Here is a 16,899-nt window from a genome sequence, read left to right as displayed (position 1 = left end):
GATATTGATAGTTCCTTTTAGCATTCAAATGATAAGAATTCCATGCCTTATTTTACAGAACTCCAACTATTTTGAACCTCTACTTTTTGGCCACAGCTACTAAAGCTATTACTTGGTATAACAATGACAAATCAATTTGGGTGACTGTTCTTCCCGTTCCTCCAGCCTTGCACTTCCTGTTGACTTTGGATAAAGGAATTCTTTTCCTTTGCTATGTGGTAACCCTTGGCCTAGATACTAGTTTAAGGATATAGAAGTAATATGACGTCCCTATGGAGGCTGATTGTCGTAGTCATTGGCCCTTCCACATGGTCCTAAGTATAAATTCATTAATTTAAGTAGTCCCAGGAAATTTAGATTCCCCTTATATTGGAAGGTATCTTTTTCATGGATATAAAAGTACTGAAGTGTTTTGCAATTAAGAGGAGTAATTTCCTTCCTGATAACCTGGCTTGAAAAATCTCAAACTTCTACTGTCTTCACTTGTTCAATTCTCCTTCCCTGTCTCTGCTCAGTGGTCACAGGGGTGTTAAAGATGCATCCTATGGGGCGCCTGGGGGCTCATTCAGTTAAACATCTGACTCTTAATTGTGGCTCAGGTCATGATCTCAAGGTTGTGAGATTGAGCCCTGCCCTGAGTAGGGCCTTGCTGATAGCATGGAGACTGCTTGGGATTCTTTCTCTCCCTCTCACTCTGCCCCTTCTCTGCTTGTTGCTTGCTCGCTCTCTCTCTCTCTCTCTCTCTCAAAATAAATAAATAAACTTAAAAAAAAATAAGAGATGCACCCTACAGCACACAGAATAAAGGAAGGAATTAACATTTCTAGAATACCTCTGAACTCGAATTTTGACCTGTGTCCACAGACTCTACACCACAGAGGGGTAAAAGCCTGGTTTTGGCCCTTTCCCCTTCCCCTCCATGTGTTTGTAACACAGCATGTCTGAGTACTTAGCAGGACTAAGTACACTGCTCTGGCTGAAAGAATCCTGAGGCTCATTTCCCCAGAAGAAACCATCATGGATAGATGCCTGATTGTGTGACACCTTCCCAGGCAGAGGGGTAGCCTCTGAACTCAGCCAAGAGGAGAGCTGGTGGGAAACAATGTCACAGGTTTCAGTCTTACAAGGCCAGTTTTCTGATTGTATTGCTGTTTTGTCTCATCATGTTGCTGTTTCCTGATTATGGTTGATACTCGATCTTAAAGTTTTGTGCCAAGGTTTTCTATGGGAGTCCTGGGCCTGTGTGTGAGAAAGCTGAAGCACATCTCTTTGCGTGCCTACACACTTGCCTTTAATCCTTATAACACACATGTAAACAAGAATAGTCATTTTACCCATTTTACAGATAAGGAAACTGAGGCTCAGAGAGTTTATGTGACTTGTCTGAAGGAGCAAGGAATAAAATTCATTTTCCCATTGCAGCATGCAATTTCCCAAACAATCTGCCCTAATCCAAAAGATTCCTCATTTATATGAAGCAAAAGATGATCAAAAAGTACCAGCACCTGAGAACAAAGAACAGACGTGACACAGCCTTGCTGAATGACAAGTTTGAATCAGTCCTTCAATTTAGTTTAGTCCACGTGTGAGATCTATGTAATCATACTCAGAAGAATGAAAATAGATAGATTTGAAGTTGAATTTTCCCCTGGATGTGATACTGGCTGTTTGGTAAAATTTCTGTCTCCTATTAACATTTGAGAGGTACAGAGAGGGTCTAATCTGCTTCTCCTAGAAATGTGTCTTTTTCCCAAACCAGCTGGCTATTTCAGTAGTTGGTGTGCTAAAGCCAGTTCACACTGGCTCTGGTGGGTTGACTGTACCTATCTATTTCCAACTCTGGTAGTCTGAAACTGGCCATGATGGGAGCATTATACCATGGAAATCAGTAACTATACACACCAAAAACACCCCCCCCGCCCACCCCTCCCGGTATTCCCCTTCCTGAGAGCTGGTTGTTAAACATTTATCTTTATATCTTGAACTGTCAGTCTTAATTAATCACAGATATTTGGTAATCTGACAGCATCAGTAACACTGAATATTTCCAGAAGAGGCTAGTTTTCTTAAGAATATGATCCTATGGGGCGCCTGGGTGGCGCAGTCGGTTGGGCGTCCGACTTCAGCCAGGTCACGATCTCGCGGTCGTGAGTTCGAGCCCCGCGTCGGGCTTGGGCTGATGGCTCAGAGCCTGGAGCCTGTTTTCCGATGCTGTGTCTCCCTCTCTCTCTGCCCCTCCCCCGTTTCATGCTCTGTCTCTTCTCTGTCCCAAAAATAAATAAACGTTGAAAAAAAAAATTTTAAAAAAACAAAAAAAAAGAATATGATCCTATGCTGTGACATCAGGATAAATGAAACTGGCACGAGGGATTAGTGTGCAAAATGTCCCAGACTGTTAAGTGTGAGCATAGTGTTTCTCAGAAACTGAAGAGAACTCCCGTAAACTCCGTCCAGACCCTCAGGAGAAGCCAGATAATTATTCTCTTGAAAATATTAAATACAACAAGAGGAAAAAGGGGAGGAAGGGAAGACACATTCATCAAGAGAACCATTAAAATATTCTCCAAAAATATCTTTCACGTTTTATGTGAAAACCGAATGTGAATAATTGTTTTGTGTAAATAAAAGGTTAGACTGGGGCTAACATGTTAAAGGAGCAGTGAACTTTAATAAAGACGCACTGACAATTAGGAAATGTGCAGGAAGGGGCGAATCTGTGATCCCCTAAGCCCCACTTCTCTTTGGACTTCGATGTTCCAGCTCAAAAACATAGCTACAATACTTACACGTGGCTGGGGGGGGGGGTATAAAATGGTATATCAATTTGGAAAGTGGCAGTTTTTAACATTCATAAATATTTACCCGAGAGTAACAAAAGCTGTGTGTGCACACAAAGTAGCTTTATTCCTAACAGTCCCAAACTAGAAACAACACAAATGTCCACTAACAGGACATCTGTAATATATTCAAACATTGGAAGAATGGACTCAGCATTTAAAAGGAATGAACTATCAATAACATGGTGTGTCTTAAAAACAGTAGTGGAATCCGGATGGCCAACAGGCACATGAAAGATGCTCAACGTCGCTCCTTATCAGGGAAATACAAATCAAAACCACACTCAGATACCACCTCACGCCAGAGTGGCCAAAATGAACAAATCAGGAGACTATAGATGCTGGAGAGGAGGTGGAGAGAACGGGAACCCTCTTGCACTGTTGGTGGGAATGCAATTGGTGCAGCCGCTCTGGAAAACAGTGTGGAGGTTCCTCAGAAAATTAAAAATAGACCTACCCTATGACCCAGCAATAGCACTGCTAGGAATTTACCCAAGGGATACAGGAGTACTGATGCATAGGGGCACTTGTACCCCAATGTTTATAGCAGCACTCTCAACAATAGCCAAATATGGAAAGAGCCTACATGTCCATCAACTGATGAATGGATAAGAAATTGTGGTTTATATACGCAATGGAATACTACTGGCAATGAGAAAGAATGAAATATGGCCCTTTGTAGCAACATGGATGGAACTGGAGAGTGTGATGCTAAGTGAAATAAGCCATACAGAGAAAGACAGATACCATATGGTTTCACTCTTATGTGGATCCTGAGAAACTTAACAGAAACCCATGGGGGAGGGGAAGGAAAAAAAAAGAGGTTAGAGTGGGAGAGAGCCAAAGCATAAGAGACTCTTAAAAACTGAGAACAAACTGAGGGTTGATGGGGGGTGGGAGGGAGGGGAGGGTGGGTGATGGGTATTGAGGAGGGCACCTTTTGGGATGAGCACTGGGTGTTGTATGGAAACCAATTTGACAATAAACTTCATATATTGAAAAAAAACAGTAGTGGAGCCAAAGAAGTACAAAACTTTATAACGTACATACTTTAGGATTCCATTTGCATGTGATTGAAGAACAGGCAAAACAGACCTCTGTGGATCAGAAGTGGTTGTCCCTGCCTGGGATGGGAAGGACTGACTGGGAAAGGGTATGAGAGAATGCTCTGGGGTGCTGTAAATGTTCGAATTCTTGATTTGGAATAGTGCTGTACACTTGAGATATTATGAGCCTTTTATTAAATGGAGATTAGATCTTGACTGAAATGTGTACATACATATAAATGTAAATAAATATACATACTCAAATTTCTAATCTAATGAAGGAATCTATTGCAATGAGCCAGGCTCCCCTCAGCCCAAAGAATTTCACACTCTCTTTCTGCCCTTGCAGTACTTGGATTTCGAGCTTTCAGAACATGGACTCAGGCTTCAGGGTGATGCTGCAAGTTGGAAACTTGTGCAATCACCCCCAGGTCATTTCCCTCTAGCTTGCCGACTTCCCATCACTGACACAATGCCACACTCTGGCCACCCCCGCCAGGGCCGCGAGAGGAGAAAGTTTGGGAGAGGCAGGTTCAACCTGGTGGGGAATTCCTCTCACCCCGCACACTTTCCAGCGCCCTGCTGTGGCGGGTCACACCCAGCCCAGTAGGGCATGAATCAGCCTCCCTTCCAGGCTCCGCATAGGCACGCTCCGCCCCGTCCGGGTCGGAGGCGGCTCACCCTACTACATAAAGCAAGCAACCCAGCACCGTCGGCAACCAGGCCGCCTAGAGGCTGGACTCTGTGCACCCTTTTCCAACGGGAACTTTCAAGGAACGCCTCGCCCCGAGGGCCAATTGAACCGGACACCATGGACCCTACTGGACTCTCGGGCTGTTACTTCTGCCGTTGCTCCTGATGGGGACCGTGCTGGGAGATGGTGTTCAGGAGGCACCAGGTATGGGCTGGTCTGGGACACCCCCTCTTTGCGCCGGGCTTCCGCTCAGGTAGGCAGTGAGGGCGCTGCGGCAGTGGGGCCCCCAGCACCCGCCCTCTCCACCCGGATTTCCCCGGGCCCCTGCCGCACAGGGAGTCTAGAGCCGGGGAAGAGGCACTCCCGCCGAAGTTTGTACTTTCTCTCCTGCAAACCCCCCCTCTGCTCGGAAACAGAACTCCCCCGGGAAGCCTCTACCTTCCCGGGAGACGGGAGACGTGGCTGACCTCCTTCCCTCTTCTCAGGCTCTCCTTTTGACCCTCCTGTAGGAAACAATGCGGAGATCTGCCTCCTGCCCCCGGACGAAGGGCCTGCCGGGCCCGGATCCCCAGTTACTACTACGACAGGTACACACAGAGCTGCCGCAAGTTCATGTACGGGGGCTGCGAGGGCAACGACAACAATTTCGAAACTTGGGAGGCCTGCGATGAAGCTTGCTGGAGGATAGAGAGTAAGTTGTTGCACGCAAGCTCAGAAACTCTTGCGCGCTCCTTGCAGGGAAGGGCTGGTGGTAATTTAATTTTATGCCTCCTTGAAGACACTGTTTCCTCATGTCGATCATCCATCAATCTGAAATACTTTCACCGGATTTTATTATTAAAGTATGATTTAGCTAACTATAAATTTTCCTTTTGTCCCTGGATGCCCAAACATGTTTTGGCTTGTACAGGGATATTGTGGAGATTCATGGTAAGTTTTCTATTTTACTTTAATTATATTTATTGTATCTGTTAAGGCCAGTAACAGAACATGGGACTTTGCAATTCAGGGAAGTAAGCCAAAGGAAAATACCCATCCGTGTGAATAAGTTTAATTAACTTCATGTGTAGAAAAATCAGAACACCCTGTGAGAACAGAGAATTCCCACTACGTTTGGCTGACTCAGGTCTGGAGCCACTGTTACAAAAAAAAAAAAAAAAAAAAAAAAAAAAGCAAGCTAAAATAACTGGATTAATGAAAAGTCTCTTGGGGATTTACTATCCCAGTACTAAATGTGATGCTGTTTTTCTCCCCAGTTGTTTCTGAAAATATAGTAAAGTTTTGATGTAATACTAAGATAATTTTTGACTAACCACTGTTTTATGCCCTCCTTTTCCTAGAAGTTCCCAAAATTTGCAGGTTGGAAGTCAGTGAGGGGCAGTGTGGAGAGCCCAGAGAACAGTATTTCTTCAATCTCAGTTCCATGACATGTGAAAAATTCCTATCTGGCGGGTGTCACAGCAATGAGAACAGGTTCCCAGATGAGGCTACCTGTATGGGCTTCTGTGCACCAAAAAAAGTAAATACTACTTTTATGGTGTTTCTATTTTGTTTCTTTATTAAGACTTTAGGAGTAAAAAATCAACAATTTGATGTGGAATTCACATGGCTTGTGTTCTGGTGATTTCACATATAGTATGATATCGATCTTCACACAATGCCCTGTGAGGAAGTAGAATTATTCCCATTTTTACATATGAGAGGACAGGCTACCAGAAGTCATGACTTGCCAAGTTCTCAGGGCTGGAAAGTCACAAAGCCATGCATGATTTTAGTTTTTGCTTCCTCTTCTGGATTGTTTCTTTAGAACTATTTCTTATCTACTTAATTTACACATAAAAATTACAGTATTCTGAATGTCATGACCTCAGGTTTGGATTCACTTATTATAGGAGACAGTGGAATATATACAGACTTAAGATGGTGAAACTCAAATTACTATCTAAAGTTTTTGGCTAGATTTCTGTATCCTTTAGTAATTGCAAATTGCAGGACAAAGAGATTTCTATCCTTCTTTGTTACCCTTCTTTGTTCTTACCTACATCCTCACCCCCTCACTCCCTAAAAATGATGTGTTACTAGGGCAGCATTTTGTAGAGAGAGACAATACAGGCATTTTCCCTCGGCATAGCAGACATACACAAATATATACAAACTTAACAAACAAGGAAAACTTGCTTTGGCAGAGATTTGAGGGAGCTCTATAGCTATTTGCTGTGTTCAAAATGTAAATCTTGAGTTAATGGACAGATGGTGGTTGCTGGTGTTTCCTTAAATTTTTTGTGTAAATGTAAATGTTCCAGTGGCTACTTGGGAAATAGATACATGCATTCTTGATTAATAGTGGAAGGAGAGCTGATAAAAACATTTAAAATAAACCTACCAACACAAGAAACTTTACTAAAGCATGACATATATCAGCCCTTGAAACATAGCCCATTTCTACCAGACCATATCTGTTCTTTGGGTTTAATTTTTTTACACGTTCAAATGATACAACGACATAGCTTCAGAAGAAATTCTCTCCAGTTTATGAAAATTTTAGATTTAGCAAAGTATAGCATGTAAGCTTTCTTGAAAATTGAGACACGCTTTTTAAATGGTTTAGTATAATATTTTGGATTCAGAATGAAGCTTCTATGGGATTAGATTTTTCTTCAGTTACTTCAGTAATCACAGCTTATTAATTCTGGTATTACTGCATTTCTAATTTTATTTTCTTTTTTATAAAGGTCCATCATTTTGCTATAGTCCAAAAGATGAAGGACTATGCTCGGCTAACGTGACTCGCTATTATTTTAATCCGAGACACAAAGCTTGTGAGGCCTTCACCTATACTGGCTGTGGAGGGAATGAGAATAACTTTATTAACATGAAGGACTGCAAACATGTTTGTGTAAAAGGTAGTGATTTTTTTCTTCATTCCATTTTTTAAACTAATTTTATAAATAATTTATAAGCAAATTTATATTTTTATGTATCCATTTTCCTAATAGCATATTGACATTTCAAGACTACGTCTACATAAATAGCATTTTAGTACTGGTCAGTTTTGTCAAATGCTAATGCTGTCTAGCTACAATAGACAGTAGCTGTATCCTTGCATTTTAAAGGTAGAAAGTTACTAACTTCAGTGGATAGTGAGTAAAACTGACTTTATAATCATTAAAAACAGTTGAGGTGAGCTGGTAAGCATGTCGGCACTGTTGATTTAAAGTGAGTGTATGGGCTGGAGATATATGATATTTATTTTTACTTTGTTGACTTTAGCTTTGAAGAAGGAAAAGAATAAGAAGATGCCAAAAACTTTTCTTTGCTAACAGACGGCTGAAGATTTGGAAGAGGCAATTTTAACTTTTTTTTTCTATATTTCATTTTGTGAATGCTACTGCCTTTACGGTTATATCTGAATAATATATGATAACATGGGTAAATGAATCATTAATGATTTACTTGCCAGTTTTTATTGCTACAGGTTACTTTTTTTGTATATTTTTATACATAACCAGCTGCTATTCAAATGTGAATCTATTATTTTTAAGTTACTGTTCACCTATATGAGGTTGAATTCTTACTGTGCGTAAGATATAAAAGCAAATATGACTCACCCAGTTCTTGGGGTTGTTCTTCCTGAAATCAGAAGGTGATAGCAATTGAAAAGCAGAAGACAGTATAATCGTGTTGTCTTAATACACATGATCATAAAAAGGACCAGCAAATACATTTCATTTTGCATTTAAAAGTTGAATTATAGTTTTAGGTCCAAGGAAACAAACCTGCGGATTTATCAACACTTGAGAAAAATATACAAGTGCTGTTAGGTAGACATGATTAACTTCTATTTCTATTGTGTCATTTAAAGATAATAAAATAACTTTTTTGACTGAATAAAAAGTTTGCAAATTATTAAATCAGAAATGTTTTCTTCTGGGGATAAAAGTCTCTCTCTCTTTAACTGTGTTTCCATCCATCATCCCCATTCACATGTATATATGTTTATACATATAGAATAGATGGCTTTTAATAATCTATCGTTACCTACTTCCTAAGACATAATAAACTGGAGACCACTAAAATTGTTAAATTTTTAACTGTTCAAGGTGTTTATTTATATTAAACCAGAGAGCATGCATGAATTTAATAATTTAAGTTCCACTAATGAAATATCTTGATAAATATGATCATTCCAGTTTTAAACAGTTTTTTTTTTTCTGTAATGACTTTTTTTTTTAATTCCTACATTTTCATGGCAAGATTAATATGTTTAAAAGTATTCCCCTAATCTAGCAAAATTATAAATGCATTTGCCCTTTGCTTGAACAATTCCTCTTTTAAAATTCTAGCCCAGGGGACCTGGGTGACCCAGGGGTCACAGTTGATCATCCCACTCTTGATTTCAGCTCAGGTCATGATCCCAGGGTCATGGGATCAAACCCCTTATCAGGCTCTGCGTGAGCATGGGGCCCTGCTTAAGATTCTCTCTCTCTCTCTCTCTCTCTCTCTCTCTCTCCTCTCTCTCTCTCTTCTCTTCTCTTCTCTTCTCTCTCTCCCTCTGCCTCTCTCTCACTCAAATAAAATCAAAACAAACAAATCTATCCCAAAGGTATTGTGAGAAAAGTACAAAATGGTATAAGCCTGAGGACATTCATTGATGTATTATTCGGAACAACTGAAACTGGAAACAAACCAGATAATCATCAATAGGGATTGGTTGAAGAACTTATGGATGAAAAAATGAGCAAAATATCTATATATGGGTATCATCTATCCTCCGAATACATTTAAAAACAGGGTCTAGAACAATATGAATAAAATACACACATCACAGAGGACATAAGTATATTAAAAATAGTTGCCTATACCAGGAAGGAGGAAACAGAGGATGGGACAGGTATGGAGATATTATGTAGTTTTGATCTTATACCACGCAAACACTGCATAATTTAAAACCAAAATTAAAAAGAATAGAAAGCATTCCTTCTGCAATTAGAAATAAACTAAAACAATTGAACCCAAATGAATATCAGATGGTGGCATAACTATACAAAGAATATGTAATTGTTTCCGGTGACTTTCAAAGCCAGTATTTTGACTATATGTCTTTTAAAGGCTATGATCTAAGGGTCATATAAATTCTGAAGAAATCTGAAAATGCAGATTAGTAGTCATTAGTAATATTGATACTGTTATTTTGAACCTATCATATATAGAAAATATATTTCTTTAGAAGTCAAGATTTTCAGTGTTAAGAGAAAAAGAAGTATGAAATTAAGAAATTAAGAAAAGCCTTTAACTTTTAAATTGGAATTACAAATATTAGTATGAATTGAAAGTATATTTTCTCTTTTAAAAAATAAAAGTGTTTTCCATTTAAAAGTCCTTGAAGCAATGATAATCCAGTGGCAGTAAGTACACCTACCAGGGTTCTGAGGAGAAATCACCAACTCCACGTCTAGAACTGGAAATATGTAAGATGAATTTAGGCCATCTTATTCCAGATAGCGAGGAAGCTATCAAAGACTAATGAATCAGGGGCACCTTGGTGGCTCAGTTGGTTAAGCATCCAACTTTGGCTCAGGTCATGATCTCACAGTGTGTGGGTTTGAGCCCCACATGGGGCTCTGTGCTGACAGCTCAGAGACTAGAGCCTGCATTGGATTCTGTGAATCCCTCTCTCTCTATTCCTCCCTCACTCAGACTCTGTCTCTCTCTCTCCCAAAAATAAAAGAAACATTAAAAACCATTTAAAAAGAAGACTAATGAATCATATCATAAAAACAGGAGGGTAACAACAAGGGCCTTTCAATGATCTAAATAAGGCAATATGAACATCAAAACAAATAATGACCACAATATATATAAATATATAAAAATGAATTCATAATTACACACACATGCACGCCTCCTTGGTCACATTTGGAGACTGCTAGGGCACTCTCCCATTACTTTGAAAACTGATAAGTTAACAGAAAGAATAAAGTATTTATCCTTTTTTATTTATCCTTAAATTTATACCACCGGGAAACTAAATAGTGTATAAAAGTTATTCATAGAAGAGTCTCACCTTATACATGCATGAAGATGTTAGAAGATACCTCTAATGAAAGTATGCATCTGGGTAATGATCATCTGTGGATGCCGAAGCCGTGGCTCAAAAGGATGGAGGAATTAGGCTTATGTCTCTGAATCCATGGATAATTTCAGTGGCAACAGACATTCTTTGCTTCTTGATATGATGAAGTAGCACACACCTCCTCCCCATGAAGAAATCTTGAAGAAAGAAAAAAAATTGAACCCGAAGTTAATCAAACCTCTAGATCTATCATTCATGAGGCAATATTGGGGATAAAGGAACAAGTTGGAAGAAACCAGGGGAAGTCAACCAGCCAAATCCATAATGTTGGCCACCCTACAGGAAAAATACCTTACGTTTTCCAACAAACCAATGAACTTTTTAAAAGGAGCGAGAGGAGGAGCCAATGCTTTTATAGCTTTTATATGGGATGCAGCATGTCATTAAAGGTTTTGGTGGAATAAGACCTGTATTTGTGACTACTCTTGGTGGTTTTTGAGAATGATCAGAGCAAAAGGGTCTTATGTACTGAGGATCTTATGTACAGAACCTTTGGGAATTCTGGGGATTCCGAGTGCTACAGGGAAGCTTGATTTGGTATTTGCTGCCTTTAACTCCCCTGCAGCCAGAGCCCTCAGGAGATGGCTCAGCCTACATTCAGCTACAGCTGCAGCTTTCTGTCCAGCTTGGGTAGGAATTTTGAAAACAATTTTCTAATACGCCAAAACCTCTGCCATTTTATTTTAATGAAGAAGTATATAAAGCTGTTGTAGGTCATCCTGCAGTCTAAGTGAAATTCCTTCTCGCCACAGCCTGAAGACAAGTCACTGCTGTGGTTTCACCAGACAGCCTGATTAAAAGGAATGTCTCGTTCTAGGTACAAAAAGACACAAAATAGAACAGGCTGGCTTTAAATAACATAGTCTTTTATTGAAAAAAAAATTATTCTGGACCGCCACTCATTCCTGCTCTATGCACACACACTGTCACATGTTTAACCATACAAACTGCAGTGGAGCCTTTAAAACTGCCTGGATCACAGCATCTCTAGATATACGTGCTATCTCTGCCAACAGTCTTGTAGACATTTAGCTAATGATGTAACTCCGTAATGTTCTTTGGAGTATCTGTTCCTGTATTGTAATAGTGGCTCCAGTAAAATATGGGTCTTGTGATAAAAACAAGGAAAGGTGGAAAAGTGGAGTTTGTAGTTTTAAGAGATTCTTCGTCTAGGTATTTAAGCCTAGAATGAAGGCAAGCAAATGTGGGCATTGGAACCATCCAAAATATTTTGTCTTCACTCAGTATTCAATTGGTAACCAAGTATATCTGTTCAAGTCTATTCTAGTGCTGCTTATCTTATTCCAGGAAAACTAAAACATTTTCCCAAATTTCCACCCAGCCTGTCTGCTCCCTATCCAATCATCCACACTGATGCCAGGGTAATCTTTTTGAAAAAAAATCTTATCAAGATTTACTCCTTTTAAACTCTTCAGATGTTTGCTGTTGAATCTTCATGTTAACTGCCCAAGCCCCTAGTGTGTCATTTAAGGCTTCTTAAAAGTGGGCCATGACATTCCTCTCCAGATGTATCTCCCCCATTCCAACATCACCAGTAAGCTACAACTCAGTTGCACTAAATTATGTTCAGTTTCCAAAGAATGTGATACTGCTTTGGCTTTTTTGGTAACGTAATTAACGAATTTTGCACATGAGAACCATCCAGGGAGCCAGTTATATGGCAGGCTCCTATGCCCAATGACTGGGGGTTTTGATTTAGTGGGTTTGAGTTAGCAAAGATGTACATGACAGACAATGACTCCAGATGATTAGAAGGTACACTTGCGCACACTTTGAGGAACACTATTTTATGCCTCAGTGTAAGTTTTTGTTTTCTTTGAAATGAATAGCCTTCCCTCTTTACTAACCGCTTGGTAAGCTGAATCTTCTTATTGGCGGCATTCCTTGAGTTACCTCAACCAGGTTTAATCATTTGTCCTGTGGCTTCGCTATATCTAATACAACTTCCTAGTTGCACTAAGATAGCATTTAGTTATTTTCCTAGGATTTTTGTTGTTAGGGTGTTCAAGTTTTTCATGCAAAACTAATAGGTTATATTTTGATTTTAAAATATGTTATTATACTCACTGTATACTATATAGAAAATTAAAAGTATCTATAAAGATAAGAATAAAAATAGTCCAAAATTTCATCACTAATTAACAACCACTCTTCTGTTCCCTTGAAGTGGAAGTAACTTAGTCAAGAGGTATGAACATGTTAATGCTCTCAGTATATGCTGACAAATTACATTACAAAGTTCTATCAGTTTATCTCCATCTAAGAATCTAAGAATGTATGCAAATGCCCAACACTCTGGGTTTTAAACGAGCAGAAAAATAAATTCACTTCTTTGTCATAATAAAATTATATCTCATCATTATTTTAATTGGTATTTCCAGGATTATTACTAAGGTTGAACCTTTACAAATTTTATACATTTTCTTTCATTAAAGGTTAATACTTCCTTTAAACTCAGCTCAAAATTTTTAACATAAAAATAGAGCTTAAATTTTACAATTTAATTTTAATCATGAAAGGTTTCAACTGTACAGAAAATTACAGAAAACTAGTATAATTGACCCAGTTTAGAAAAGATGTCAGATTTGTTTCAGGAGCTTTTTCTATTTTAATGGAGCTCAATATTCAAAATGCACCTCATCCTATTTTCCTCTCTCATGAGAAGTAACTGCTCTCCTGATATTGGAGTGTATACATTCTCTGCATATTTCTTTTTAATTTTTTTAATGTTTATTTTTTGAGAGACAGAGCACGAGTGGGGGAGGGGCAGAGAGAGGGAGACACAGAATCTGAAGCAGGTTCCAGGCTCTGAGCTGTCAGCACAGAGCCCAACGCTGGGCTCAAACTCATGAACCACGAGATCATTACCAGAGCCAAAGTCAGATACTTAACCACCTGAGCCATTAAGGTGCCACAATTATCTACATATTTTAATGCTTGTATTATAAATATAATAACTCATAGCAACATGAAGTATTGTTCTATGTGCTTTAAAATTACTCATATGGTGTCACACCATATATATCCATTGTCATCATGCATTTTTACTATTGTTTTGGATATACCCTCTAAATCCATTTTGTTTTATGAAGATCTGCTTCATTTATTTTTACTACTCTATAGTATTCCATTACATAAATATAGCACGGTGTGTTCATTTCCCTGTTGATGGATATTTACTTTATTCCCAAATTTTGGTTATTATAAACAATAATGAATATTTATGTACATATCTCATTACACACATATATTTGCATAAAAGTGAAATTGTCAAAGACAAGTTCATTCAACCTATTAGATTTTGCCAAATTGCTCTCCAAATACTTGTAGCCAGCAATGTATACAAATTTATATTTCTTCAAGTTTTTGCAACATTGTGCATCAATGATGTCTTTATTGACATTCATATAAGTGAGAAGTTATACCTCATTATTGTTTTCATTTTTATTTTCTGATTAGTAATGGGATTGAAAATTATTTTTTCACATTTTATTGGCTATTCTTCTATAAATTGCCTCTTTATACTCTTTTCCCATTTTTCCATTTGACTTTGTGTCTTTTATAATTAACATATTTTTTATGCATTCTGGGTAAGAATTCCTTGTTAGTTATATAATATAGAGATACCTTCTTCCAATTTGTGTAAACAGTGATGTTGTTTTATTTTCCCTTTGCCTGTTGGATTATGATGTTACATTATTGCATAAAATGTCAGAAATCTGGGTTAATTTAGCACTTTCTCAACTTTTAAATTGATTATGTAGCCTCATTACAAGAAAGCAGGAAGTATGATGTTTGTGCCAAAGCCCAGATCATGTGCTACTTCCTTAGTAAAACAGTAACATTTGAACAAAGAGATAAGAAAGGTTTTATGTATTATAAGAAGTATTATATTGCATATAAAAAGAAATATTGGAAGAAATATTGGCTAGGAATTTCCCCAAACTAATTAAAGACATGACTATACATTCAAGAAGCTCTGTGTACCCCACATAGAAAATAAAACAAAACAAACAAAACCAACTAAGCACATCACAGTCCAACTTCTGAATGCTAAAAACAAACTGACAATCTTCATATACCTAGAAAAACAGAGATAATACCTCCAAATGAGCATCAAAAAGGCTGATGATTGACATTTCCACAGAAATTATGGAAGTCAGAAAATGACAGATTAACATTTTAAAGTGCTAAAGAAAAACAAACAAACCCTGCAAACCAATATTCTATATCCAGCAAAAAATCCTTCAGAATCGAAGGATAAGTAAAGATGTTTACAGTTAAACACAGCTGAGAGGATTTGCTGCCAGCAGATTTGCACTACAAGTAACATTATTGGGAATTCTGAAGGAAAATGATTCCAGATGGAAGCACATAACTGCAAAATGGAATGAGAACACTAGAAGATGTAAACATCAAAAACTATAAATGAGCCCATCTCTGCTGCTGCTCTCACAGTGCGGAGCTGGGACACATAGCTGTGTTGGAGATGCCACCCTCAGGCCGCAGGAAGCCACACCTGGAGAAGCTGCTGTGGGGGATCACTTGAAGCCTAGAGTCACCCCCAGGTGTGACAGAAAGTCACCTGCTGAACATCATATGGGTTTCTCCATGGGAACAAAATAATAACTGCATGCTGAGGATGTGAAGAAATTTTTTCCTGATGACCAGTGGCTGCCACATGACATGAGTGTGAAGCTGGACGAGCACACCATTCCAGTGGGCAGCATGGCACCTAACAGCATCTCCAAGCCAACTTGACTCAACCAGTCTTCCATACATTCACTCCCTAATGCACCACCTTGTCAGGCCTGGAGGATTGATGCACTTGAAGCCAGTGAGAATGTCCAGAGAAGCCTCACTTTGATTCTTACAGTGTGATATTGAGTTGGATCCTTGCAATGGGAAGGGAAGGTTTGCCTTGCCTACAAAAGGGGGAAGCCAGCAATAGCACAAGATGCTGAAATTTGGCTACTAGATAGAGAGTTATACAGGCATTTTCTTTTTTCTTTTAATTTTTTTTTAATGTGTATTCTTGAGAGAGAGAGAGAGAGAGAGAGAGAGAGTTGGGGAGGGGCAGAGTGTGAGAGGGAGACACAGAACTGAAACAGTCTCTAGGCTCCAAGCTGTAGCCCGATGGGGGGCTTGAACCCAAGAACTGCTGGATCATGACCTGAACCAGAGGTGGATGCCCAACTGACTGAGCCACCCAGGCGCCCCTATACTCGCATTTTCTCACAGATACCTTTACCACTTACTATGTCCTGCTCCTCATGTATCTGGGCCTGCCACAGTGGCAGTATGACTTCACCAGCTATGGCATCCCACAAGTCAAGCAATGGTTCAACATTTATAAACCCATCACCTACAACACAAACCAACTCACAGAAGAAACCAACTCCTTCATGAACAAGCTGGATCGCAGCAAAGTGTTCAAGAGCAAGAACAAGACCTTAATCCCCCAAAAGAAAGAGCCCAACCAGCCTGCAGGTGGCCAGAAAGGGCCCTCAGTTCCTTCCTTCACCTCTAAATTCTCTTGTAGCCCTGGAAACCCTGTTGGAAATGAGCATCCCCACTTCCCTGCCAGTTCCACAGCGATGATTTCCATGCACAGATGGCCCAAGCCTCTTCCCATCTGAGTGAGGCAAATCCTAGGCCTTTGACTCCTGTCAGCATTAGCCAAGAGTTCAAGGGCATACTCAGGTCTCCCCCAGAGTCCTTTCCTTACCCTCAGCTTTGGAGAGCTGTGGAGTTTCAGAACTTAAGTAGCTAAACAGATCTGTAAAGAGCTTTCCTTTCTCTCCACTCCCAACCCTCTACACTTTTCAGCAGTGATTAGAGAAGGGCTCCAGAGAAACCATTGGTTTTGACCCATGAAGCATTAGAATGGTGCTGCTCTGTTGGTAACTGTTAGCCACATGTGACTGTTTATATTAAAAATTCAGTTCCTCAATTACATTAGTTATGTTGTGAGTATTCATGTGGCTAGTATTATCATCACAGAAAATTCTCTTGGGCAGCACTGCATCAGAATATTTTCATGCTGCCCTTTCCCAGATTAGTTTATTTTTGTTAGAGAATGTGGATATCTCAATTTGATGGGTATCATGTTGCATTAAAATTCTTTAAAAATTTTTTTTTATGTTTATTTATTTTTGAGAGAGAAAC

The 16,899-nt window shown here is 39.1% G+C and overlaps 1 protein-coding gene and 1 pseudogene across 1 annotated transcript; both read left to right on the top strand.

The window, feature by feature from the left end:
* Positions 1-4,500: 4,500 nt before the first annotated feature.
* On the top strand, positions 4,501-8,482 carry TFPI2 (tissue factor pathway inhibitor 2; the record flags this gene model as incomplete). Its single annotated transcript, XM_030296701.1, is given in 5 exon segments — positions 4,501-4,781; positions 5,087-5,268; positions 7,310-7,480; positions 7,848-7,879; positions 7,881-8,482. Coding segments are annotated over 5 exon segments (717 nt in total), but the record flags the coding sequence as incomplete, so codon positions are not given.
* Positions 8,483-9,459: 977 nt separating this feature from the next.
* On the top strand, positions 9,460-16,370 carry LOC115501582 (annotated as a pseudogene).
* Positions 16,371-16,899: the final 529 nt, after the last annotated feature.

The sequence above is a fragment of the Lynx canadensis genome, chromosome A2 (genome assembly GCF_007474595.2).
Source record: "Lynx canadensis isolate LIC74 chromosome A2, mLynCan4.pri.v2, whole genome shotgun sequence".
NCBI lineage: Eukaryota > Metazoa > Chordata > Mammalia > Carnivora > Felidae > Lynx > Lynx canadensis.
Note: the sequence above shows the minus strand (reverse complement) of the source record. Positions and strands in the feature narration are given on the sequence as shown.